Source organism: Ranitomeya imitator, chromosome 1, assembly GCF_032444005.1.
Source record: "Ranitomeya imitator isolate aRanImi1 chromosome 1, aRanImi1.pri, whole genome shotgun sequence".
Classification (NCBI taxonomy): domain Eukaryota; kingdom Metazoa; phylum Chordata; class Amphibia; order Anura; family Dendrobatidae; genus Ranitomeya; species Ranitomeya imitator.
In genome coordinates this window covers 771,294,105-771,321,103 of record NC_091282.1, presented here as the reverse complement: position 1 = coordinate 771,321,103, position 26,999 = coordinate 771,294,105, and the positions used below count along the sequence as shown (strand labels likewise).

General features: G+C 50.0%; 2 protein-coding genes across 5 annotated transcripts in view; one reads left to right on the top strand and one right to left on the bottom strand.

Annotated features, from left to right (window-relative positions):
* Positions 1-26,999, top strand: part of NRXN3 (neurexin 3) — a 555,345-nt gene that overhangs the window by 58,269 nt on the left and 470,077 nt on the right. For 3 of the 4 annotated variants that reach the window (XR_011314845.1, XR_011314844.1, XM_069735759.1), the window contains exons 1-3: positions 14,786-14,916; positions 18,061-18,222; positions 24,674-25,112. Coding sequence is in view for 2 of the 4 variants with exons in the window: in XM_069735759.1 (XP_069591860.1) it covers positions 18,121-18,222; positions 24,674-25,112 (541 nt within the window). In the remaining 2 variants the exon portion in view is untranslated. Of the gene's footprint in view, positions 1-14,614; positions 14,917-18,060; positions 18,223-24,673; positions 25,113-26,999 lie in introns of those variants that run through there. The other variant, XM_069735758.1, reaches the window with a different exon arrangement.
* Positions 1,868-6,610, bottom strand: LOC138646808 (uncharacterized). Its single transcript, XM_069735762.1, has 2 exons — positions 6,464-6,610; positions 1,868-4,150 (listed from the first exon to the last, which is right to left on the bottom strand). The coding sequence occupies exon 2, from the start codon at positions 4,104-4,106 to the stop codon at positions 3,189-3,191; it is 918 nt and encodes a 305-aa protein (XP_069591863.1). The 5' UTR covers positions 4,107-4,150; positions 6,464-6,610; the 3' UTR covers positions 1,868-3,188.

Sequence of the window (26,999 nt, the reverse complement as noted above, 5' to 3'; positions counted from 1 at the left end):
CCCTGGAGAAGCGGGAGGCAGGTCTTTTCCAGAAAGAGGAGCAGGAGACTGGTCAGTCCTCTGGTTAGTCCTTGGAGGAGGAGCGGGAGGCAGGTCTGTCCCTGAAGGAGGAGCAGGAGGGAAGTCTGTCCTTGAAGGAGGAGCGTTAGGCAAGTCTGGCCCTGGAGGAGGAGCAGGAGGCAGGTCTGGCCCTGGAGGAGGAGCTGGAGGAAGAACGTGCTTTAGAAGTCAGGACAGACAAGTTGGACCGAATCTGGAGGAGACTCTGGAGTCAGGACAGTTTCTGTAGAAGGTGAATCAGGATAATCTTATGGACAAGGTGCAGGATATTAGGACAATGGCTGCAGGAGTGGATGGTAGGACAAGGTCTTGAGAAAGAGTTAGGCTGGGCTTTGGAGAGGCAGCAGGAAGCAGGATAGGCTGAGGAAAGAATCAGGAGGCAGGTCAATTGCTGGAGAAGTTTTAGTTGGGAATGACACTGGAGTTAGAGTAAGAGGCAAGATGGTGTGGACTTTCGGAGAGGATCAGAAGGACAGTCCTGGAGGTGGAACCAAAAAGAAGTAGGCAAGTTGGTCTGTTCTTTGGGGAGCATGAGGATGCAGGACATGCTCTAGAGCAGGGGTCCCCAACTCCAGTCCTCAAGGCCCACCAACATGTCATGTTTTCAGGATTTCCTTAGTCTTGCCAGGTAATAATTGCATCAACTGTGCAATGCAAAGGAAATCCTGAAAACATGACCTGTTGGTGGGCCTTGAGGACTGGAGTTGGGGACCCCTGCTCTAGAGAATGATCACGCAGCAGAACAGACTTTGGAGGCTTTAAAAAGGCTCAGGATAAAGATTAAGAAGCCGAGCGTACACAGTCCATCGCACAGGGGCAGAGGGCACACAGTCCAGCACACAGGAGCAGAGCTTACACAGTCCAGCACACAGGATCAGAGCGTACACAGTCCAGCGCACAGGAGCAGAGCGTACACAGTCCAGCACACAGGATCAGAGCGTACACAGTCCAGCGCACAGGAGCAGAGCGTACACAGTCCAGCGCACACAGTGCAGCGCACATAAGCAGAGCGTACACAGTCTGGTGCACAGGAACAGAGTGTACATAGTCCAGCGCACAGTAGCAGAGCTGTACACAGTCCAGCGCACAGGAGCAGAGAGTACACAGTCCAGCACACAGGAGCAGAGCGTACACAGTCCAGCGCACAGGAGCAGAGCGTACACAGTCGGGCGCACAGGAACAGAGTGTACACAGTCCACTGCACATAAGCAGAGCGTACACAGTCCAGCGCACAGGGGCAGAGCGTACACAGTCGGGCGCACAGGAGCAGAGTGTACACCGTCCAGTGCACATAAGCAGAGCGTACACAGTCCGGCGCACAGGAGCAGAGCGTACACAGTCCAGTGCACATAAGCAGAGCGTACACAGTCCGGCGCACAGGAGCAGAGCATACACTGTCCGGCGCACAGGAGCAGAGCGTACACAGTCCAGCACACAGGATCAGAGCGTACACAGTCCAGCGCACAGGAGCAGAGCGTACACAGTCCAGCGCACATAAGCAGAGCGTACACAGTCCGGCGCACAGGAGCAGAGCGTACACAGTCCGGCGCACAGGAGCAGAGCGTACACAGTCCGGCGCACAGGAGCAGAGCGTACACTGTCCGGCGCACAGGAACAGAGCGTACAGACTGCAGAGACCCAAAGAAACTATTTTCCCACAAAGTGACGCCACACCCGGATATTTCAAATATGATTCTTTTATTAAACTTTATAAATAACTTGCTTAAAGTCAACTTCAATTTCTTAATTTTCTCTTTTGGCTTAATAATTAAGGTCGCAGCTTAGAACCCGGCAACATTTTGCGAACCAAACGGGTGTAGGGAGATTTACTGCCCTCCGGACTCCCGGCGCAGGTATCATCACCAACCTCATAACCACCCATTCCGCTGCTGCGACTGAAAGAAGAAAACATAACCACTCAACATAAGGGAGGGAGGGAGACAGGTCCGGGTCCAAGTGAAGGGATCCGGAAGGGCAGGAAGCAAAGCACCACCTCTTTTGAATGGGGTTCCGCCCCCGAGCAAGCCCGGCCCCCCGGAGCGCAGCGACGTCACCCCGTGGGAGACCTGGTGAGAGCCATGCCGAGGCCCTGCAGTCAGGGGACATCAGCAATAGCCGCAGTGTCCCGCAGACTGCAGAGACCCAAAGAAACTATTCTCCCACAAAGTGACGCCACACCCGGATATTTCAAATATGATTCTTTTATTAAACTTTATAAATAACTTGCTTAAAGTCAACTTCAATTTCTTAATTTTCTCTTTTGGCTTAATAATTAAGGTCGCAGCTTAGAACCCGGCAACATTTTGCCAACCAAACGGGTGTAGGGAGATTTACTGCCCTCCGGACTCCAGGCGCAGGTATCATCACCAACCTCATAACCACCCATTCCGCCACGGAGTAGCCCGTGACACGAGCTACGACCCACCCAACGAATGGAGCGCCTGAACTACGCCCTCTCTAAGCCCGTCCAGGAAGATGTCCAGACCCGCGTCATTGAGATGCACCCCATCTGGCAAGAGAAAACCAGAGTTGTCTCCTTCTAATCGGTGGTGTCTCACCACCACACCGTTCTTGAACCTGATGAAGCGAGAAATTCTCTGGTTAAGCGTGCGTCTGGATCTTTCCATGGCGCCCAGTTCCCTGGCACCTCGCCAGACCAATCTAGGGATCATCTCTGACCACACCAAATGCATTACTGGAAAGAAGCCTGGAAGTTTGTCCAGATCGGCTCTCATCAGGGTCAAAAGCTCAGCGAGAGGAAAAGAGGCCAAATCATTCCCACCGGCGTGGATAACCACCACTGTAGGTGAGGATGCTACTCTTGCGATTCGCACAATCTCCGGCAGGACTTGTGACCATGTTAAACCTCTTGTTCCACGCCAGATGACGTCCATCCCTGTAAGGCCAAGCGAACGACCTCCTGGGCATAACTCCGCACGCCGTGCTGCCCAGTATGTATAAGAATGGCCCACCAGCCATATGCTGGGTCGCATATCATCTGAAACCAGAAACAAACAGTTGTTAGTAAAATGAAAAACTCGAAACGGAAAGGACAAGAGAGAAATCAACAAAAAGGAAGACACATCCGAGAAAGAAAAAACAACCTAATAGCACATTCTATGCAAAACTTATTGCAACACCAATTCCGGCCTGATATAGCTGATGAAACAGCGAGATCTCCATCTACCCACTCTCTGTATATCTGATTCAAACAGACCAGCCCTGGAGGCTTCCGTTGCCGCACCGATCCTAAATGAATGAGTACCGAATTCCGCTGCGGGCAAACCAAGAAAAGTCAATGCCTGTCTAAGGATCGCTAGGAACTGGCACGCAAACAGAGGGGAGCCGTTCTCGTGGATGAATAATTGCAGCCCGTTGCCCCTAATCTGCATGTAACTTCTCATCAATGATAACGGGCAAATTGATCCCTTGATGGCAAAAAGGGGAAACCAGACTCCCCTACCTTCCTGATCGGTTTTGGATCTGCACACCCTTACCCTCAGCCCGTCGTCACAGATCAACAGGTCTTCCAGCTGCAGGCCGCCTGCCCTGCAGCGGGACGAGGGGAGGATCTCGCTAACCCGCATAGCCCCGAAGAAAGCCAGGCTGAAAGCCGCTGAAATCAACGTAGCCTCGTAAGTGGAGTCGCAAACCGAGCCCGATACCCTAACCAAATTGGACAGGAGAGTAAAAGAAATGGGCCTCCTTTGATCGCTGCGCGCGCTGGCCCGCCGCCAGCCTTTTAAAACCTGTGCAATTAAAAAATGTTTGGTAGAATCCGGGCAACCGCGCAGCTTAAAATGAAACGCCACCCCCGAAATGCGGTTGCGAGCCGCTGCTCCCGACACCCCAGAAGCCTGCAAGCGCGCTAAAAAAGCCAATGTAACCTGGAGTCTCAGACTATCAGAGCTACCTACCGTTTTTTCGGCTGCCACCATACACCACTCATCCCATGCCTTACCATATGCTTTCCATGTGGCAGGAGCGATGGAAGACCTTAACAAAGGAATCAGCTCTCCAGGGCATCCCAGACTGAATGCGGGCATCCCCGAATTTGCTGCTGTTCCCACGGCTGCTGACCATACCGCATCTGTGAATCAGAACAAAGTTTAACATCCATAAAACCGACCTTTTCCACACTGTGGGCGATCGCCTTTAACCATGTGTTGTTCTCCAAGCATTTTAACACCGTGAACCCGATGACCTTTATGACCGGTAACGAGGAAGATGATAGGAAATTAAGGGCATGCGTGGCCTTGTCCGATTTCAGCCTAAAACACACACGTTTGTTGGCAAAAAACTGGCCCCAAAGCTCCATGGCAACCGCCAGGGGAAGCAGTTCCAGTAGCGCCGAATCCTGAGTCCCGGCTCTGGTTACCCACGATTCGGGCCATGTGTCCACGCACGTCTGTTCCCTAAAACTGACGCTGAAGCCCACCGCATCCACTTTGCCGAGACTGAGCCCTAAGCTATCACTGTCACATTAATTTTCCTGAAAACATGTTCTCCCGTTGTAGGAAAAGAGAAAACGCTGCCATATGATCAGATCGCTGCGCAATTGCGCCGTGATCCTGATCCTGTGGTGGGATTGTTTCACGCCTTTCGTAGCCAAAATTAACCTGCGAGAGAAGATTCTGCCCATTGGCATTACCTTACAGGCAAAATTCAGGGACCCCAGGAGGGATTGCATTTGAACTAGTGTAACCTTACCGACCGTTAAACATCCCGCAATTAGCTCTTGCAGTTTCGATATCTTGTCTTGGGGCAACCTAAATTCCATTGCAACCGAGTCAATTTCGATTCCTAGGAATGTGATTACAGAGACGGGGCCGATGGTTTTTTCTGACGACAAAGGAACTCCAAAACAGGACATAACGTCCTTAAATTGGACCAGGGCATAATGACACACCTACAAATTAGCCGGACCCACAAATAAAAAGTCGTCAAGGTAGTGCGTAATTGATGGCAAACGCGTAACCTTGCGAGCTACCCACTCCAGGAATGTACTAAACATTTCAAAGTAATGGCAAGAAATTGAGCATCCCATAGGCAGGCATGTATCGAAGTAGTACTTGTCCTCGAACATGGCTCCTAACAGGTGATAGCAGTCCGGGTGAACCGGAAGCAGCCGGAATGCAGACTCAATATCTGATTTGGCCATGAGGGCGCCTGGTCCTGCTTTTCTGACCATTTCGACAGCTCTGTCGAAAGGTATGTATGTTACCGTGGTGTCATCGTTGGGGATACCATCGTTCACCGATCTGCCTTTTGGGTATGACAGATGGTGGATAAGTCGGTACTTACCCGACTCTTTCTTAGGGACAATGCCCAAAGGGGAAACCCGTAGGTTAAAAAAAGGAGGAGAATCAAACGGGCCTTGAAAGCGGCCTGCTCTAATCTCTTTATTCAACTTGTCGTGTAAAATAGCCGGGAGTTCCCTGGCCGATTTTAAGTTATTTGACAACTGGGGTTTTCTTGAAAAAATAAAAGGGATGAAAAAACCAAACGAAAAACCAAAACTTAGCTGCGCTGCAGCCGGTTTATTGGGGTATCTGGACAACCATGGTTCCATGCTTTTTACGCTCACCGGTGTCAGATGGCTCACCCCCCGCGGATGACTTGTTGCTGATCGATTTTTGAGGGGTTTTTGAGCATTTTGATGCAGAGTGGGGTCCGCCACAAGCGGAACATTCGTGCTTATACTTGCACAATCCATAAAATTTGCAGTGGCCCTCGTTGAAAAGCCAACAAGTGCCTGGCCTACGTACGACTCAGCATTGCTGGCACTGCCGGCGGATGCCCCGGGAAAGGGCTGCATAGTCTTCTGGGCCATCTTCAGCCGCAGCCATGAATCGGTGGCTTTTACCCCCCACCCCAAATGTGGATTGACAGCTAGCCTGCGGCGGAAATCCTCGTCGTATTTCCACCAGGCCGAGCCGCCATGGGACTTATATGCTGTCCATATAAATGAAAAGCTCGGAGCATCGTTCTGGGTGTTTCTCTCCCATCACGCATCCTAGAACTGCGAAAGCCTGCAGCCAATTGTTGATAGTTTTGGCTACCTTCGGTTTTCTGTCGTACACTCTCTCACCTACCCGCCTCTCCTTATCCACCGAGTGTTGCTCTGTGGATACGAGGGAGCAAATGTCTATGAACTCGTTCGCCCAAATTTGTTCCTTTACGGCAATATCTAGGTGTGACCCCAGGGGTGGGACCCCGCAAAAAAGACCATCCTTGTAAATATCGGGGCGTGGGGGAGGTATTGTCTTAGGCTGCGCGGCGGGTTGCAACAGCCTGGGATTTACAAAAATCCTGCCGCAGCCCGCGCTAAACGGGGCCGCATCTGCTATATTACCCGTAATTCCCCTATCACCGCCCCAAGCACCAGTAAAGGCGTACTCACCGGGCTGTGTACTGAGTTCCAAGCGACTCTGCTCCTGAGGTACGTGGATAGTAGCACCTCGCTGTCCGATCCGTGAAGTGGACCTGTGTTCCGACGCATCGTGATGACGAGAACGGCCGGATGAACTGCCCGAAGAGGATGGAGAGCGCCACCTTCACGCTCTAGACCGCCTGCTGCGACGGCTGGAACGGGACCTGTGGGAGCGTCTCCTGCTATCGTATCGTTCCCTGCGCCTTTTTCTGTGACGGCGGCCATGCCCGGATGACGACGACGATGACGCGCTGCGCGCGGAGCGGTTACTCGCGCTCTGAACGCCAACCAGAGCCGAGGTGCCAGCACCCTGTATGGGGAGTCCCACACCGGTTGCCATCGGCGATATGCCTGCCGAGGCGTTCAGATGCTAAGTGAGATTGGGCTGTTTGACCCCCAGCAGTAAGTTGGTGGGGTGTTGAAAAAATTACCAGGAATGAAGGGAAAGGGGACTCAATTCTCACCCCTGTGTGCCCAAACCCTGTCTGCTGTCCCATTATGGGGGCAGAATGCTCCTGTTGCTGGGCCGCTGTTCCTAACTCCTGTCCCTTCCCAGTATTGTTCCCATTCCCTCCCAAAGGCTGTAGAGTAGGAGAGAACAACTCCTGTGACTCCCCCGTCCCCTCGTTCTCCTGTGATGATGCAGACGCCGCTGAACCCTGAACCCCCCCATGCTAACAACTGCACGAGCCTCCTGTGCAGCTGGGGTGACTAAGTGCTGCTGCTGAGCGTTCCCTCCCCAGGGGATTAGCACGGCCGTATGAGCGGAGCTGACTAATCCTTGTGTTCCCCCCTCCTGCCTCTGCCCGACCGCCGCCGTCGCGCTGTGCTGTCTGCCCACGTGTGAGGATGCGCGCGCGCTTGGGCCGCCGCGCGCGCTCCTCTTTGAAATTAATGGCGGGCTCAGACGTGCCGGCGGCCGGGAGGCTCTGCCAGATCGCCGCCCGACCGACGGCAACGTCTGGCTCGCTGCAGGGAGGGAGCCGCTCGCGGCCAATAGCGCCGCTAGCCAAGCGCTACCCTCCCTGCCAATCTTCTCCCTCACCGCTTCCTGGAGCAGGTCCATTTTCCAGCAGCCCCAAGACAGGTCCGGGTCCAAGTGAGGGGATCCGGAAGGGCAGGAAGCAAAGCACCACCTCTTTTGAATGGGGCTCCGCCCCCCGAGCAAGCCCGGCCCCCCGGAGCGCAGTGACGTCACCCCGTGGGAGACCTGGTGAGAGCCATGCCGAGGCCCTGCAGTCAGGGGACATCGGCAATAGCCGCAGTGTCCCGCACAGTCCGGCGCACAGGAACAGAGTGTACACAGTCCGGCGCACAGGAGCAGAGTGTACACAGTCCGGCACACAGGAGCAGAGCGTACACAGTCCGGCGCACAGGAGCAGAGCGTACACTGTCCGGCGCACAGGAACAGAGCGTACACAGTCCGGCGCACAGGAACAGAGTGTACACAGTCCGGCGCACAGGAGCAGAGCGTACACAGTCCGGCGCACAGGAGCAGAGCATACACAGTCCGGCGCACAGGAGCAGAGCGTACACTGTCCGGCGCACAGGAACAGAGCGTACACAGTCCGGCGCACAGGAACAGAGCGTACACAGTCCAGTGCACATAAGCAGAGCGTACACAGTCCACCGTTTATACTCTGTGACATTCCACAGTCCGGCCATGGTGCCTCACTCCCTCCTCGTGGTGTGGGTCAGAGGTTGGGCACAGCGTTCTGCTCAAGTTCTTCTGGGCAGCAATGAGCAGTGATCTGTGATCATTGCATATAACGTGATATTATTGTCTATGAAGCGGCTGCAGATTCCCAGGAGACTGTAATTCATATGCCATTAATACAGCGTTTGCGGCTCCTGCACAGGGTGAATGCAGAGTCTCCCAGATGCACTATCCATCAGCAGTGCTGTATGATGGACGGGAAATCATTTCTCCATGGCCTGTGTTTCTATTTGTTTTTCCCTGTGTTGCTATGTCTTGAGTGCCTGAGGGGGGCTTCTGATGTGAGCGTCTGTAGCCCCCTCCTCTCCCTCCCTTGCTCCCTGCAGGCCGCTTGATTTCATGTTTCTACGTGCTGAGGCCAATAGACTAAAGTGTTCCATTTCCCCTGAGTTTTCCCCTGGGCCGCCTACTGTAATCGCACACTTTAGCTGGGCATAGAGCCGTGTCTACATGCAGGTTACATGCACGCTGAATGTCTGTTACCACAAGGGACAGAAATCTTCACATGGAAAAGACAACGAGCACAGGGGCATGTTGGGAAAGAGCAGGAACAGCAGGCACATTTCTGTGACCTTGATATGTATGAGGCGGTCATGGCGCCGGGTCCAGCTGGGGGTCCCTCCACCTGCTTTCACACATCAGTTTTTTTGCCATCAGTCACAATCCGTCTAATGTTGGAAATAACAGGAGAAAACTTACAAAAATCATCTAACTTGGTAGTCTGCTTTCTGCTCCCTGAGGGTAGGATGAATGTAGATTGGATCACACCAGCTCGGCTGCCCCCATTATGTGAACACGTTTTTTAGGTATCAGGTCTACTTTATAGCTTTGGTCTGGAGGTCAGATTTCTAGACCAGCCCCTCAGGTTAATATCATAATTGCTTGGTTTTTGATTGGACCACGGCCGCGCCCCCCAATGAATATATTGTTTTCTCTTGATATCCTTTGTGTAACAACTCTCACAGAGATACTATCAGGCCGTAATTAACATCTCTCTTCCAAGAGCTAGGAGGTGTCAAATATTACCTTTCTTCTTGGCTTCCAGCAGGACCCCCTGGTGAGATTGGAGACAGAATTCTACTTGTCCCATACAAGATACAATACATATTAACACCTGGGTGCGAACCTGCAGCCTTCAGGATAGATGTTCCTAGTCACACAATACCTATACATAAGGTCACTGCACACACACACATATATATATATATATATATATATATATATATATATATATATATATATATATATATATATATATATACAGTTAGGGCCAGAAATATTTGGACAGTGACACAAGTTTTGTTATTTTAGCTGTTTACAAAAACATGTTCAGAAATACAATTATATATATAATATGGGCTGAAAGTGCACACTCCCAGTTGCAATATGATAGTTTCCACATCCAAATCGGAGAAAGGGTTTAGGAATCATAGCTCTGTAATGCATAGCGTCCTCTTTTTCAAGGGACCAAACGTAATTGGACAATGGACTCTAAGGGCTGCAATTAACTCTGAAGGCGTCTCCCTCGTTAACCTGTAATCAATGAAGTAGTTAAAAGGTCAGGGGTGGATTCCAGGTGTGTGGTTTTGCATTTGGAAGCTGTTGCTGTGAGCAGACAACATGCGGTCAAAGGAACTCTCAATTGAGGTGAAGCAGAACATCCTGAGGCTGAAAAAAAAGAAAAAATCCATCAGAGAGATAGCAGACATGCTTGGAGTAGCAAAATCAACAGTTGGGTACATTCTGAGAAAAAAGGAATTGACTGGTGAGCTTGGGAACTCAAAAAGGCCTGGGCGTCCACGGATGACAACAGTGGTGGATGATCGCCGCATACTTAATTTGGTGAACAAGAACCCGTTCACAACATCAACTGAAGTCCAGAACACTCTCAGTGAAGTAGGTGTATCTGTCTCTAAGTCAACAGTAAAGAGAAGACTCCATGACAGTAAATACAAAGGGTTCACATCTAGATGCAAACCATTCATCAATACAAAAAATAGACAGGCCAGAGTTAAATTTGCAGAAAAACACCTCAAGAAGCCAGCTGAGTTCTGGAAAAGTATTCTATGGACAGATGAGACAAAGATCAACCTGTACCAGAATGATGGGAAGAAAAAAGTTTGGAGAAGAAAGGGAACGGCACATGATCCAAGGCACACCACATCCTCTGTAAAACATGGTGGAGGCAACGTGATGGCATGGGCATGCATGGCTTTCAATGGCACTGGGTCACTTGTGTTTATTGATGACATAAGAGCAGACAAGAGTAGCCGGATGAATTCTGAAGTGTACCGGGATATACTTTCAGCCCAGATTCAGCCAAATGCTGCAAAGTTGATTGGACGGCGCTTCATAGTACAGATGGACAATGACCCCAAGCATACAGCCAAAGCTACCCAGGAGTTCATGAGTGCCAAAAAGTGGAACATTCTGCAATGGCCAAGTCAATCTCCAGATCTAAACCCAATTGAGCATGCATTTCACTTGCTCAAATCCAGACTTAAGATGGAAAGACCCACAAACAAGCAAGACCTGAAGGCTGCGGCTGTAAAGGCCTGGCAAAGCATTAAGAAGGAGGAAACCCAGCGTTTGGTGATGTCCATGGGTTCCAGACTTAAGGCAGTGATTGCCTCCAAAGGATTTGCAACAAAATATTAAAAATAAAAATATTTTGTTTGGGTTATGTTTATTTGTCCAATTACGTTTGACCTCCTTAAATGTGGAGTGTTTGTAAAGAAATGTGTACAATTCCTACATTTTCTATCAGATATTTTTGTTCAACCCTTCAAATTAAACGTTACAATCTGCACTTGAATTCTGTTGTAGAGGTTTCATTTCAAATCCAATGTGGTGGCATGCAGAGCCCAACTCACGAAAATTGTGTCACTGTCCAAATATTTCTGGCCCTAACTGTATACACACTATATATATAAATATATATATATATATATATATTCACACACACATATTCACCACATACAGTAATATTAAGTAACCAATATATGCATGCTGTTATCCCATTCAAATAATAATACAAATAAACAGCAATCACATTGGAGTGACAAATAGTATACCTCTAACACAATTGAGTATCCAACACCAGTGCAAGCAAGACAGGGTTACCTGTGCTCTGTCAATAAAATAAAGAAAAGCCAAATGACCAAAGCTAAATGCTAAGAGAATGGAAATTCTCACAAGACTTTACCAAAGATCTTTATATCTTACCCCAAAAACGCTAAGTAAGTCATCCCCTAAGTTGCATAATAGACTATTCAAGTGCTGTGACCCATGCGTATTGACACTTAAAGTGTCTTCCTCAAGGTTAACAGTAATTCGTCACTAATACAAGTCTATGAGAAAAAAAACGGATCCGGCGGCAACTTTTGCCGGATCCGTTTTTTTCTAAATTCACCGGATTGTGCCTGACGGCAAAAAACTGATGTGTGAAAGCAGACTTATCTTATTCATCATGTCCGTCTTGTGCTGTGACAGAGAAGGTCGGGATGTGATATATGTCATGACTTATGTCACCTTGTCATTAGGAAGCCAATTATTCGGGGTGATCATTACTAGCTGGTGGCATTTTCCGTGTGGCGATTGAGGCTTTAGATGACGTGTGAAGCTTTATATACATGTTCTCTAACCTTTTTGTCACCTACTTGCTGTGTGCACTGGAGGCATGACCATTATTTGCTTCTTCCTTTTTTATCACCAGTTTGTTATTTTGCGACCCCCATACTCATTAAAGGTGGCCTCTTTCACACTTCCGTCGAGACTCTCCCGTCCTGCTGCGTCGCCGAGACGTAGCGACGGACTTAACAAAATAGTGTCAAAACGTATGTGATGGGTGTACTGGGCCCCTCTTTCTGACGGACCCGTCGAGGCTACGTGCACCGCAACTTCTCGCGAGATTTCACAATGTATTACTAGGAACGCTAGCTGCCAGGAGCATCGGTAACGCTGCGCGGGATGCCGGTAGGTGAGAATATTGCGATTTTTTTTTTAAATTTTTTTTATTTTTAACATTATATCTTGTTACTATTGATGCTGCATAGGCAGCATCAATAGTAAAAAGAGAAAGAGAGGGAGTGAAAGAAAATTTCCCTGACGGGAAATTCTTCCACGCATGCTCAGTTTGAAAAGACGGAACCCGTCGCTGGATTCCTGCTTTTCACAGTCAGCGACGCATCCTGCGCCCATAAGCTTCCATTGTAGCCAGTGACGCTGACCGATTTTCCGACGTGCAGAAAAAATGTTCCTCTGAACGTTTTCTCTGCCCGACGGACCGTTTTTTTTTACGCAGAATCCAGTGCACGACGGATGAAACGGATGGCCATCCGTCACAATCCGTCGCTAATACAAGTGTATGAGAAAATGCAGGATCCTGCAAATTTTTTTGCAGGATCTTGCATTATCAAAAATCGACTTATCTTGACGGGAGCTGAAAGACGGAAGTGTGAAAGAGGCCTTAAGCTACCAGTATGGATTGAATTAGTTGACTATTTGTGTATGGGGTCTCCCAATCCTCCCCCAACAGACAAGTGAGATAACCTGCTCCAGAGGCATCTGCAGAGAGGCATGGAGGGGGCAAGCTGAGGGTCAGATGGATTTGGATTGGAGGGGTCTAAGGCTACTTTCAGGGCCGGCGTCAGCACCCGGCACAGCGGGCAAATGACGGGGCCCTGGGGAGAGAGGGGGGCCCACTTAGCTGTCATAGATACAGCTGGGAGAGCAGAGCAGAAGATAACGTGCTCTCTCCGCCCACAAAGTCACTGCTGGTTGCGTTTTCTTAACCCCTATGTGCCAGCTCTGACACAAGCATCTTCTCACTCAGTCAGTGCAGCCAGGCAGGCACATAGGGGTTAAGAGAAGGCAGCCAGTGTGACATTGTTTGTGGAGGGAGAGAGCACATTCTCTGCTCTGATCTCCGCCCCTGGCTGGCTGCAGTGCTGCTGAACTTATGAGGCAGATTCCGGAGGAGTTCCTACCAGTGCCTGAGTGAGTGGCGCTGCTATATACTACATGGGCTGCGCTGCTATATACTACGTGGGCTGTGCTATATACTACATGGGCTGCTATATGCTACGTGGGCTGCTATATGCTACGTGGGCAGTGTTATATACTACATGGCTGTGTTTATATGCGATCATGAATCGGGGTATGTGTTAAAGGGGGGGCCCACTGAGACTCTTTCGCCCGGGGCCCTCAAAAACCTGGAGCCGGCCCTGGCTACTTTCACACTAGCAATGCGTCGTTTTGGAGAAAAAACGCATCCTGCAAAGTTGTCTGCAGGATGCGTTTTTTCCCCATAGACTAACATTTGCGACGCATTGCCACACGTCGCAACCGTCGTGTTGTGGCTGACCGTCGGAACAAAAAAGCCGTTGCTTGCAACTTTTTTTGTGCGTCGTGTCCGCCATTTCCGACCGCGCATGTGCGGACGGAACTCCGCCCCCTCCTCACGGCAACTCACAATGGGGCAGCGGATGCGTTGTAAAACTGCATCCGCTGCCCCCGTTGTGCTGCGTTGTCACAGGATGCGTCGGTACGTCGGCCCGACGCACTGCGACGGGCCGACGCTAGTGTGAAAGTAGCCTTAACTGTGTGTAGTGGGTCTGGTTGAGATGACATGGGGTCTGGAGGAGGGGGTCTATAAGGTATAGACAGCACAGGACTGTGTGGCAGTGGCTTTCTCTCATGAGTCCTCGGCTGCCGGCTATTTAGTTGATGTGGCATGTTTGGGGACCCCAACCTCTTCTAGAACTGGTCCGGCTGGTTGGGGGCTCTGTCATGGGTACTGATACTCTACACAGAGACCTGAGGTATCCCCGGCTCCTTTCTCACATGATATGTAGATAATGTAGTACTTGGACTTGTTTCCACAAGATGGCGGTGTGGTCAATATTCCACTGCAGTCGCCCAGTCCCACTGACTGTATCTTATATAGACAGAGACACTTAAGGAATGGCGTGGACACAGGTAGTGGGATCTCCTGAGGATGGGTTGGCCATACAGATCGGTATCTCAGTCTTGTGTTCTTAGCATGTAATCTCGGCAGATTTGGTCATTTTAGCCTCCCATTCCTCATGCGCCTTGCGCAGATTGTCCTTGTGTTTGTGACCCTTCTGCTGCCCCAGGATTCAGAAATGATCGGCGGCCATTTTCGGCTGTTTGTATGGAGTGGTGATTGGGTTACTTCTTCCCTGTCCTTTCTGGGTTTTTTTCACTTTTGGGCCATCCATGTTCTGTGTCCTCAGGTCCGAGCATCTCCCTCCAGCACAGATCTCCTTCATCAATGATAGTTATTGTAATGGACATGTCATTGCCGTGATGTGCTATACCACCAGCAGGTGTCTAGCCTGCCATTCTTTTGGTCTAACACCTCTTTTCTACTTACCCTGCAGCAAGAGAGGAGAACGTGGCCACCTTCCGCGGCTCTGAGTATTTATGTTACGACCTGTCCCAGAATCCAATCCAAAGCAGCAGCGATGAAATTACGTTGTCCTTCAAAACTCGACAGAGAAATGGGCTCATCCTCCACACCGGCAAGTCTGCAGACTACGTCAACCTGGCACTGAAGGGTGGTGCCGTCTCGCTGGTCATCAATCTGGGCTCTGGTGCCTTTGAGGCCATCGTGGAACCAGCCAACGATAAGTTCAACGATAATGAGTGGCATGACGTGAAGGTGACTCGGAACCTGCGCCAGGTAAGGAGGTCGTGGTAACACTGGCGGGCCAGGTTAGAGTCCAGCAGGTACTATGACTCTGTACATGGTCTACCAGGAGGGCGATGATCAGGGCTGTGTGCTAGACCCGTGCACAGAGGACACTGGGAACTTGAGGCTTGTGAGCCAGGGCCCTGCTGTCAGCAGTGGTCTGTAGTGTAAGGAGCCAGACTTACACCATCCTGATCCTCCTACTGCGGTGTATAAGGACCACTAGATAGAACCATGCCCACGAGGCGGAGTGTAGGGAATCTGCAGAGATCTGCTCGCCTAGGAGTAGGGATCTTTATGCAAATGCAGAGAGAGACTGATAGAGATATATAGAGATATGACAGGACCGCTGCTAGAATGCAGGCGGGTGAGCGGCCTGGGGGTCCTGACTGCTGCCATCACGAGAGGTGTAGAAAATAGACCCTTTTGGGGAGACTGTGTCCAGTCACTGACCCCTACATTCGTCCTCTTGAGGTGCTACTTACCTCTCGTAGCCATTGGTGCTACTACAAAGGTGCAGGTCCATCAGGACACGTCGGGGGCTGTGCTGAGACGATGACTGTGAATTTCTGTTATGGTGACTCATTCTGGAAAGGCTTGTGCAGGACGGGAGCGTAAGTATGAGGAGTGCGGGAAGCAATAACGGGCAAAGTGTGAGTGTGTGTGGAGGGGGCGGCGCGGAGAATGGCGGCTACAGCGGAGGATTAACCCCTAACCATTCATGTAATGTGTCATTGCTACTAACCAGCTCCTCTCCACAGTATACTAACATCCTAACTGATCACCTTTGTTTTATCTGTTCTCTTTTATTTTCTCGTTATTTTGCGTTGTTGGATCTGACGACCCTTCTGTTCACAGTTATTCAATTTGCTTTTTTTTCCCCCCACTTTTCCGCAAAGCACTCAGGCATTGGACACGCTATGGTAAACAAACTACATTGTCTGGTAGATATCATTCTTATTGTCTAATAATACTCTGGATTTGCGGTGTGGTTTTTCCTTTCTCTTTTTCTTCACATCTTCAATGTCTCCTTTGATTTCACCCCCTACGTCCGCCATGGAAACAATAAATATTCCGTCTGTGCTGTACGTATCTGTAGATACGTGACAGATATATATTTTATCTATTTTATCTGGCATTCTCATTTTACCATCCTCCACCCAGACCCCCTTTCCCCCCGGAGCCCCTCGCACCTCATGTCATTTGTTTGACTGGTCCGTGTCTGATGGTCTAAAGGAGGACTCTGTCGCCTAGAGGATCGGCAGTGGTCCTGGGCCAGAGGGCCCCTAGTAATGCCACTTGATGGGCCCCATTACTTCTCTGCATGCTGTGTGTCTCCATGTTGGCAGGGAAGGCTGGAGTGCTGGCAAGGGCGGAGATTCTTGTACTTTATTTGTTCTTTTTTCCTACCCAATTATTACTTTGAGACATCACCTTTTTTACAAATATCAAAACTTGTAAAATTATAGCCCCCCTCTCCCAGAAACCCCATTGCCTAAGTGAACATTAATTACTGAAAATTCACCAACAATTAGAGGTCACAGAAGTGCTGTGACTCCACCTCATCCCGTTACAACTGGTGACGGTGAGTGGTACGTGTTGCTGGATATTGCAGAGTGCGGGGAATGAAGGGCCGTATATGTCAGGTCTGTGCTGGAATCCTTACACAGATAAAGTGCCTGTAGTGTCAGTCACACATATCCAATACTCGCCTCTGCTTGTTGGGAAGGTTATTTATGGCCCCTCTATCATCCACTCTCCATTACATAGGACAATGTGTGGAGATACCCAATGCCTTTTATGTTGACATCGAGGAGGATATCAGCTATGAAAACATTTGAGCGGTTAGTATTTTTGTGATGGAGCACATCGCAGGCTCCTAGTATACTATGGGGTCAATTACCCATCTGCATGGCACAGGTGTGTGGTCCAGCCTTGTGTACGAGGCCTCGTCCTCTGTGCATAGTCTGAGGTGGTCCCTTAGTAAGTCTGGAGAGGTCCTAGCTCCTTGGACAGTGGTGGAGATGTACAGACGTGACCCCATCCTCAGTACTTGGGATGTCTTGCTGCTTGTAGGGTTCTCTGTGCTCTTTGACGAGGGACCTCTGACTCCACAGCCGATCAGCACTCCAGCCTTCCCATCTCCATCTCTCCCTTTTTAACTAACGTGTTGCCTCTCCATCCTCGTGTCATCACTTGCGCGGCTGGTTGAGGACTTGTAGCGGTGGGGGAGTGGACCTTTAGGCATGCGTGGATGAGCAGCTCTTCCTTCCTCTCAGGACTAGTGAGAATTGGGTAAAGGAGTCCCGAGAACGTCCTTCCTGCTCTCCAGACTCCGGTCCCCACTCTTCCTTTTTAATGGTGGTCTCCTTGGCTTGTTGGAATTGTCATACTTTGGGGCTCTTTTTCCAGTGGTGGGCTGCGTCGTTGTTTGTGGTGCTATTAAGGGTTGTTGTGAATGTATACGGGATTAGTCAGTGAAGGGCTAAGCCCATAAATTCAGGTGCTTCTAGAGTCGTTGTCCGAGCTGCTGAACACATGCACTGATCTGATACTGGACATCCATCATATCCAAATCTGCCCCCACCATCCCCTGTGCAGCTATGTGCTGGCCCCTTGGTACAGTGCTGCAAAGATTGGCATCTCATCTGCCTTATCCCACTGTATTGTGCTCTATCTGGGTCCTTATAAAAGCCTACTAATTGTGCGTATCATGTGTTCAGCCGGCCATTTCCTGGGATATGGCATTTCATATTCCGGAGAGGCCACTGAGGGGTTACATGCTGTTTCCTACCATTTATCAGCTGTCCTGGGTGAATTGTGAGGTGCGGTAAGTATTTATATTTGCAGGGCATTCGGGCAGCATGTTCCTCTTCAGGGGCAACGTTCTCCAGGGGAACATGAAATGCTCGGCTGATGGACGGTTCGTAGGGGTTGGTCTTGTGTCGGGTTCTAGTCCCTTTGTCCAGTGTCGGCAGCTGGGGAGGATGATGTGATTGGTCATCCAAATCCAGACCACGTGACAATGAAAGAAAAGTTTTTACCTTATTCTTCACCAAGACCAGGGTGTTATCTCGCTCCTGCTCTGCGGAGGGCATCGCTCAGAGTCATGTTGTGTCGCTTTCTTCCCATAAGGTAACAATATCCGTGGATGGGATTCTAACTACCACCGGATACACTCAAGAGGACTACACCATGTTGGGATCCGATGACTTCTTTTATGTTGGGGGCAGCCCCAGCACTGCAGACTTACCAGGGTCCCCTGTCAGTAACAACTTCATGGGCTGCTTAAAGGAGGTGAGTGACGATGTGAGATGCCCAGAATTACACCACACGTCTTACTGGTTCCTTCACATGTTATTAGCTGAATGCAGAAACTCGTGAACTTTATCTTTCAAGGATGCAGAAAGCAGGATTGACATAGTCTCCAAAAAGCTGTCCGTGGGTTGTGGGAGGGACACGGGTACTGTGATATGGTCAGTCTTGTGCGGAGTTAATGCTGGTGAGCATGTTACATAGTAGCTTTATTACTGACTGTGCTGCCTGTGAGTAGAGATCAATAGCTGGATGGGCCACATATTTTTTTTGCTGGCAGTTGATCTATTTAATTTCTTCAAATTGCAATACATTTATTTGGCTCATCAGCAATTGCAGGAGTCAGATTAATGTGGATTTTTCTGTGTTTGTGTTCTGACTTTCAGTCCTTGTGCAGATTACTTTGCCCCCTCTGCATGCATGTGGTTCTGGCCAACCTCTCTCCATGTGTACTTGGCTCTGCCCACTTCTCCGCATGGCCTTGGCCTACCTTTGCGCTTCATGCAATTGGCTATGCATCCTTGTCCATGTGCACATGGCTCTAGCCCTTTCTCTTCGCATGAACATGGCCCGGGCCACTCTTTCTCCGCTTGCACATGAACCTGTCCCCCCTCTCTGCTCATGCATGAGACCCTGTCTCTCTCCACGTGCATATGGCCCTGCCCCCATCTTCTACTTATGCACATGGCCCCACCCCTTCTCCTCGTGCTCAAGGCCTTAGCCCCCTCTCCTTCTTTGCATGTTGCTTTACCCCCATTTCAAGTGCCTTGTTCTCCCCCCCTCCTCGTGGACGTTGCTCTTTCCCTCACTCTCCTCCTTGTTTGTGTCGCTCTGTCCCCCTCTCTTTTTCGTCGACATCGCTCTGTCCCCCCCTCCCTTCCTCGTGGACGTCGCTGTCTACTTTCTCTTCTTCTTGGACATCGCTCTGTCCACCCTCTCTTCCTCGTGGACTTCGCTTTGTCCACCCTCTTTTTCTCGTGGATGTCACTCTGTCCACCCTCTCTTCCTCGTGGACGTCACTCTGCCCACCCTCTCTTCCTCGTGGACGTCGCTCTGTCCACCCTCCCTTCCTCGTGGACGTCGCTCTGTCTACCCTCCCATCATTATGGACGTTGCTCTGTCCACCCTCCCTTCCTCATGGACGTCACTCTGCCCTCCTGTTCTCCTTGTGGATGTCGCTCTGCCCTCCTCTTCTCGTGGATGTCGCTCTGCCCCCTCTTCTCTTCGTGGATGTTTCTCTGCCCCCCTCTTCTCCTCGTGAATGTTGCTCTGCCCTCCTGTTCTCCTCGTGGATGTTGCTTTGCTTCCTCTTCTCGTGGATGTTTCTCTGCCCTCTCTTTACTCCTCTTGTATGTTGCTCTGTTCCCCTCTTCTCTTCGTGGATGTTTCTCTGCCCCACCCCCATCTCGTAAATGTCGCTCTGCCCCCCCTCTTCTCCTCTTGAATGTCGCTCTACCCTCTTCCGCTCGTGGATGTTACTCTGCCCTCCTTTTCTTCTCTTGGATATTTCTCTGCCCCCATCTTCTCCTCTTGGATGTTGCTCTGCCCCCCTCTTCTCCTTGTGGATGTCGCTCTGCCCCCCTCTTCTCCTCATGCATGTCGCTCTGCCCCCTCTTCTCCTCGTGCATGTTTCTCTGCCTCTCGTCCTTTCTTCATGGATGTTCCTCTGCCCTCCTCTTCTCCTCATGAATGTTGCTCTGCCCCCTCTTCTCCTCGTAGATATTTCTCTGCTCTCCTCTTCTCCTCTTGGATATTGCTCTTCCCCCTTCTTCACCTCTTGGATGTTGCTCTGCCCTCCTCCTCATGGATGTTGCTTTGCTTCCCCCCCCCCCCCATTATCCTCCTGAATGTCGCTCTGCCCCCTCTTCTCCTTGTGGATTTTGCTTTGCCCTCCTCTTCTCCTCGTGGATGTCGCTCTGCCCCCCTATTCTCCTCGTAGATATTTCTCTGCTCCCCTCTTCTCCTCTTGGATATTGCTGTTCCCCCTTCTTCACCTCTTGGTTGTTGCTCTGCCCTCCTCTTCTCCTCGTGGATGTTACTCTGCCCCCTCTTCTTGTGGATATCGCTCTACCCCCTTCTTCACCTCTTGGATGTTGCTCTGCCCTCCTCTTCTCCTCGTGGATGTTGCTCTGCCCCCCTCTTCTCCTTGTGGATATTGCTCTGCCCCGTCTTCTCCTCGTGGATGTTGCTCTGCCCCCCTCTTATTATTATTATTATTTATTATTATTATAGCGCCATTTATTCCATGTCGCTTTACATGTGAGGAGGGGTATACATAATAGAAACAGGTACAATAATCTTGAACAATACAAGTCACAACTGGTACAGGAGGAGAGAGGGCCCTGCCCGCGAGGGCTCACAATCTACAGGATCCTTGTGGATGTTGCTCTGCCCCCTCTTTTCTTTGTTCATGTTGCTCTGCCCTCTTTTCCTCGTGGATGTTGCGCTACCCTGTTCTTTTCCTCGTGGATGTTGCTCTTCCCTCCTCTTTTCCTTGCGGATGTTGCTCTGTCCTCCTCTTCTCCTTGTGGATAGTCTGCCCCCCTCTTCTCCACATGGATGTTGCTCTACCATCCTTTTCTCCTGGTAGATGTTGCTCTGGGGTCAAAAGTGCTTACATGGAAACCGCCCATAACTCACCATAATGTCAGCGCTGTAATTTTCCTGCCTTCCCCCCTTTGGATGGGGAGGAGGGCGTCGTTGTTAACAGTCTGAATATGACTTCAATGATCTCCTTTCTTTCTGTGTGATGTCATTACTGATCAACACAGATGGGGGGCACAAGCTGTCAATTTGGGGGGTCAAAAGCAGTCTGTGGTTGGGCCACAAGCTCTCAGTATGGGGCCATAAGCTCTCAGCTTGGGAGGCCGCAAGCTTTGTGTTGGGAGACACAAGCTGTCAGCGTGGAGAGACACAAGCTGTCAGGGTGGGGGGCCACAAGCTGTCAGCATGGGGGGCCACAAGTTCTCAGTCTGGGGGGACACAAGCAATCATTGTGGGGGGACACAAGCTGTCAGCATGGGGTGCCATAAGCTCTGTGTGGGGGGGCTCACAAGCTGTCAATGTGGGGGGGCCATAAGCTCTGTGTGGGGGGGTCACAAGCTGTTAGTGTGGGGGAACACGAGGTCAGCGTGGGGGCAACAAGCTCTCAGTGTGGGCGACACGAGCTGTCAGTGTGGGTGGACACAATCTTACTGCGTGGGGGGACACAAGCTTTCAGTCTGGGGGGGGCACAAGCTCTCAGTGTTGGGGACACAAGCTCTCAGTGTGGGGGGCCACAAGCTCTCAGTGTGGGGGGACACAAGTTCTCTGTGGGGTGACACATGCTCTCCCTGTGGGGGGACCACGAGCTCTCAGTGTGAGGGGCCACAAGCTGTCAGCATGGGGTGCCATAAGCTCTGTGTGTGGGGGGTCATAAGCTGTCAGTGTGGGGGTACACAAGCTGTCAGCGTGGGGGTCACAAGCTCTCAGTGTGGGCGACATGAGCTGTCAGTGTGGGGGGACACGATCTTACTGCGTGGGGGAACACAAGCTTTCAGTCTGGGGGGGCACAAGCTCTCAGTGTTGGGGACACAAGCTCTCAGTGTGGGGGGCCACAAGCTCTCAGCGTGGGGGGACACAAGTTCTCTATGGGGTGACACATGCTCTCCCTGTGGGGGGACACGAGCTCTCACTGTGAGGGGCCACAAGCTGTCAGCATGGGGTGCCATAAGCTCTGTGTGGGGGGGGTCATAAGCTGTCAGTTTGGGGGTACACAAGCTGTCAGCGTGGGGGTCACAAGCTCTCAGTGTGGGCGACACGAGCTGTCAGTGTGGGGGGACACGATCTTACTGTGTGGGGGGGACACAAGCTTTCAGTCTGGGGGGGCACAAGCTCTCAGTGTTGGGGACACAAGCTCTCAGTGTGGGGGGCCACAAGCTCTCAGCGTGGGGGGACACAAGTTCTCTGTGGGGTGACACGTGCTCTCCGTGTGGGGGGACACGAGCTCTCAGTGTGGGGGGCCACAAGCTGTCAGCATGGGGTGCCATAAGCTCTGTGTGGGGGGGGGGGGGGGGCTCACAAGCTGTCAGTGTGGGGGTACACAAGTTGTCAGCGTGGGGGTCACAAGCTCTCAGTGTGGGGGAACACAAGCACACAAGCAGTCAGTGTGGGGAGACACAAGCCGCAAGCTGTCAGTGTGGGGGGCCATAAGCTCTGTGTGGGGGTCACAAGCTGTCAGTATGGGGGGGTCACAAACTGTCAGTGTGGGGGGCCATAAGCTCTTTGTGGTGGGTCACAAGCTGTCAGTGTGGGGGGCAGAAGCTGTCAGTGTTGGGGCCAGGAGCTCTCAGCTTGGGGGGGAGGGGGCACAAGCTCTCAGTCTGGGGGGACCACAAGGTCTCAGGATGGGGGGACACCAGCTCTGAGGGGACACGAGCTGTCAGCATGGGGGACAACAAGCTGTCAGTGTGAGGGCCACGAGCTCTCAGTGTGGGTGATAATTAAAGATGAGCGAATATACTCGTTACTCGAGATTTCTCGAGCATGCTTGGGGGTCCTCTGAGTATTTTTTAGCGTTCGGAGATTTAGTTTTTCTTGCCGCAGCTGAATGATTTACATCTGTTAGCCAGCTTGATTACATGTGGGGATTCCCTAGCAACCAGGCAACCCCCACATGTACTTATGCTGGCTAACATATGTAAATCATTCAGCTGCGGCAAGAAAAACGAAATCTCCGAGCACTAAAAAATACTCGGAGGACCCCCGAGCGTGCTCGAGAAATCTTGAGTAACGACTATATTCGCTCATCACTATGGGGGACTACAAGCTGTTAGTGTGGGCGACACGAGCTGTCAGTGTGGGGGGACATGATCTTACTGTATGGGGGGACACAAGCTTTCAGTCTGGGGGGGACACAAGCTCTTAGTGTTGGGGACACAAGCTCTCAGTGTGGGGGGCCACAAACTCTCAGCATGGGGGGACACAAGCTGTCAGGCTGGGGGACACAAGTTCTCTGTGGGGTGACACGTGCTCTCCCTGTGGGGGAACACAAACCCTCAGTGTGGGGGGACACGAGCTCTCAGTGTGGGGGGCCACAAGCTGTCAGGGTGGGGGTTGCTATGATGGACTCTATTACTGCATCTGTCTGGAGGTACCGTAAATGTTTCTGGTGCTGGTGCTATGACCCCTGCTGGCTGCGGATGGGAGTGACACCCAGATGACATAATAAGCAGGAGCAGAGCTGTGATGTTTCTAGATCCTGGAAGTTGAGGATGTTCCTGTTAATAAGGAGACGTCGGTGGGCAATACTTGCAGACAGATGGTCATATATAATCTATACGTAAGTGACAGTTGATGTACAGTGGTAGAATGTGAACACTTTTCTGAGCATCTCCTAGTGGTGTCCAAGTCATGGGTGCGTGGATACAAACTAGGGATTAAAGAATTTGCATCCCCTCTCTTCTTCGGCGGTGGTCCGGTGCTGTGACCGGTGGTCCTTCTCCTCCTCATTGACGTTTCCAGTTGACAGCAGCAGCCAGTCCGAGTCCTCAGCAGTACCATATCATAAAGTTTATGGCGCTGAGCCGGCTGTGCACGGATGTGACTGCCACTGATGGGCTGCAGCTTTCATATGCTGCCACTTGTAAGAAGACCAAAAGACCACCGGAGCGAGCGTTTGTGTTGGATCGCGGGGGAAAAGATACGTGGTGTTCCTCGGTGAGGTTATCACAAATAAGTCCTGTCCTCGTCACACGGTGAGAACATCACTTTCTAACAGATTTTGTTGCAATGTTTTGCCATTTTCAAGATATTTATTTGATTTCTCTGAATGGGAAATTTCCTTGTTAACATCCAGAAGCTGAACACTGATCTCCTTCTCACAGCTTGGGGTTTGTTACAGTTGTGTCCAGTCTTGGCAACTTTTCATTACACAATTATTAATGACTATCGTGTAATGACATTTTTGATATATTATAGAAGCAGCTGTGTGATGCTCATTGCCAGGGTCCTGAGACCTCCAGCTGTCCATCAGAAGACTTCTCTGAATGTGCACTTCTTGCATGAGCGCCCCACAAAGGCTTATAATATTAGTTAGTATTACTACTGAGCCCATACACCACTTTCTTCAAAGAAGTTTTTGAGGGGTCAGTGAGGTCTCAGGACTCAGACCCCACTGATCAACCATGAAATGTTAATAAATGATAGTCACCATTTACTGCTATTTAAATACTTCTTACTGTGCAATAAATGTTGTGATGATAATTATCAGTGATTGATTAATGCTTATATAGATGGGCTCTGCGCTGGGGTTGGTGGGGTGATGTGTGCCCTCCCAGCTGTCTCTTCGTCTGATATACCCCACTGTATGTGCCAGTGGCCCCTCCTGTCGATGAGCTTCATGTGGAACTTGCGTCAGATTCTTGCTTCATGTCCCCTCTTCTTTGCACTGCAGGTGGTCTATAAAAACAATGACATTCGCTTGGAGCTTTCTCGATTGGCAAGAATTGGGGACACAAAAATGAAGATCTACGGAGATGTGGTATTTAAGTGTGAGAACGTGGCTACTCTGGACCCCATCAGCTTTGGGAGCCCAGAAGCCTACATCAGCCTGCCCAAGTGGAACACGAAACGCATGGGTTCCATATCCTTCGACTTCCGCACCACAGAGCCCAATGGCCTCATCCTCTTTACACACGGAAAGCCACAGGACAGGAAGGATATGAGGAGTCAGAAGAACACCAAAGTGGACTTCTTTGCAGTGGAGTTGTTGGATGGCCATCTGTACCTTCTGCTAGACATGGGCTCAGGGACAATAAAGGTGAAGGCCACCAGCAAAAAGGCGAATGATGGCGAGTGGTGTCATGTGGACATCCAGCGGGACGGACGGTCGGGTAGGTAATCAGGTCCTCTATGGCCTGTGCTTTGCTCCATGATCTGGTCAGTGTGTGTGTGTGTATATATATATGTGTAAATATATACAGTACAGACCAAAAGTTTGGACACACCTTCTCATTTAAAGATTTTACTGTATTTTCATGACTATGAAGATTGTAAATTCACACTGAAGGCATCAAAACTATGAATTAACACGTGAAATTATATACTTAACAAAAAAGTGTGAAACAACTGAAAATATGTCTTATATTCCAGGTTCTTCAAAGTAGCCACCTTTTGCTTCGATGACTGCTTTGCACACTCCTGGCATTCTCTTGATGAGCTTCAAGAGGTAGTCACCGGAAATGGTTTTCACTTCACAGGTGTGCCCTGTCGGGTTTAAAGGGACTCTGTCACCTGAATTTGGAGGGAACAATTTTCAGCCATGGAGGCGGGGTTTTCTGGTGTTTGATTCACCCTTTCCTTACCCGCTGGCTGCATGCTGGCTGCAATATTGGATTGAAGTTCATTCTGTGTCCTCCATAGTACACGCCTGCGAAAGGCAAGATTGCCTTGTGCAGGCATGTACTACGGAGGACAGAGAATGAACTTCAATCCAATATTGCAGCCAGCATGCAGCCAGCGGGTAAGGAAAGGGTGAATCAAACACCTGAAAACCCCGCCTCCATGGCTGAAAATTGTTCCCTCCAAATTCAGGTGACAGAGTCCCTTTAATAAGTGGGATTTCTTGCCTTATAAATAGGGTTGGGACCATCAGTTGTGTTGTGCAGAAGTCTGGTGGATACACAGCCGATAGTCCTACTGAATAGACTGTAAGAATTTGTATTATGGCAAGAAAAAAGCAGCTAAGTAAAGAAAAAGGAGTGGCCATCATTACTTTAAGAAATGAAGGTCAGTTAGTCCGAAAAATTGGGAAAACTTTGAAAGTGTCCCCAGTGCAGTGGCAAAAACCATCAGGAAAGGAAGACCAAGAGTCACCTCTGCTTCTGACATTAGACCAGTGGAAATCTGTGCTTTGGTCTGATGAGTCCAAATTTGAGATCTTTGGATCCAACCACCATGTCTTTGTGCGATGCAGAAAAGGTGAACAGATGGACTCTACATGCCTGGTTCCCACCGTGAAGCATGGAGGAGGAGGTGTGATGGTGTGGGGGTGCTTTGCTGGTGACACTGTTGGGGAGTTATTCAAAATTGAAGGCACACTGAACCAGCATGGCTACCACAGCATCTTGCAGCGGTATGCTATTCCATCCGGTTTGTGTTTAGATGGACCATCATTTATTTTTCAACAGGAAAATGACCCCAAACACACCTCGAGGTTGTGTAAGGGCTATTTGACCAAGAAGGAGAGTGATGGGGTGCTACGCCAGATGACCTGGCCTCCACAGTCACCAGACCTGAACCCAATCGAGATGGTTTGGGGTGAGCTGTACCGCAGAGTGAAGGCAAAAGGTTCAACAAGTGCTAAGCGTCTCTGGGAACTCCTTCAAGATTGTTGGAAGACCATTTCCGGTGACTACCTGTTGAAGCTCATCAAGAGAATGCCAAGAGTGTGCAAAGCAGTCATCAAAGCAAAAGGTGGCTACTTTGAAGAGCCTAGAATATAAGACATATTTTCAGTTGTTTTACACTTTTTTGTTAAGTATGTAGCTCCACATGTGTTAATTCATAGTTTTGATGCCTTCAGTGTGAATGTACAATTTTCATAGTCATGAAAATACAGAAAAATCTTTAAATGAGGTGTGTCCAAACTTGTGGTCTGTACTGTATATACATATATATATATATATATATATATATATATATATATATATACATACATACATATATATATATGCGGTATATATATATATATATATATATATATATGTATATATATATAT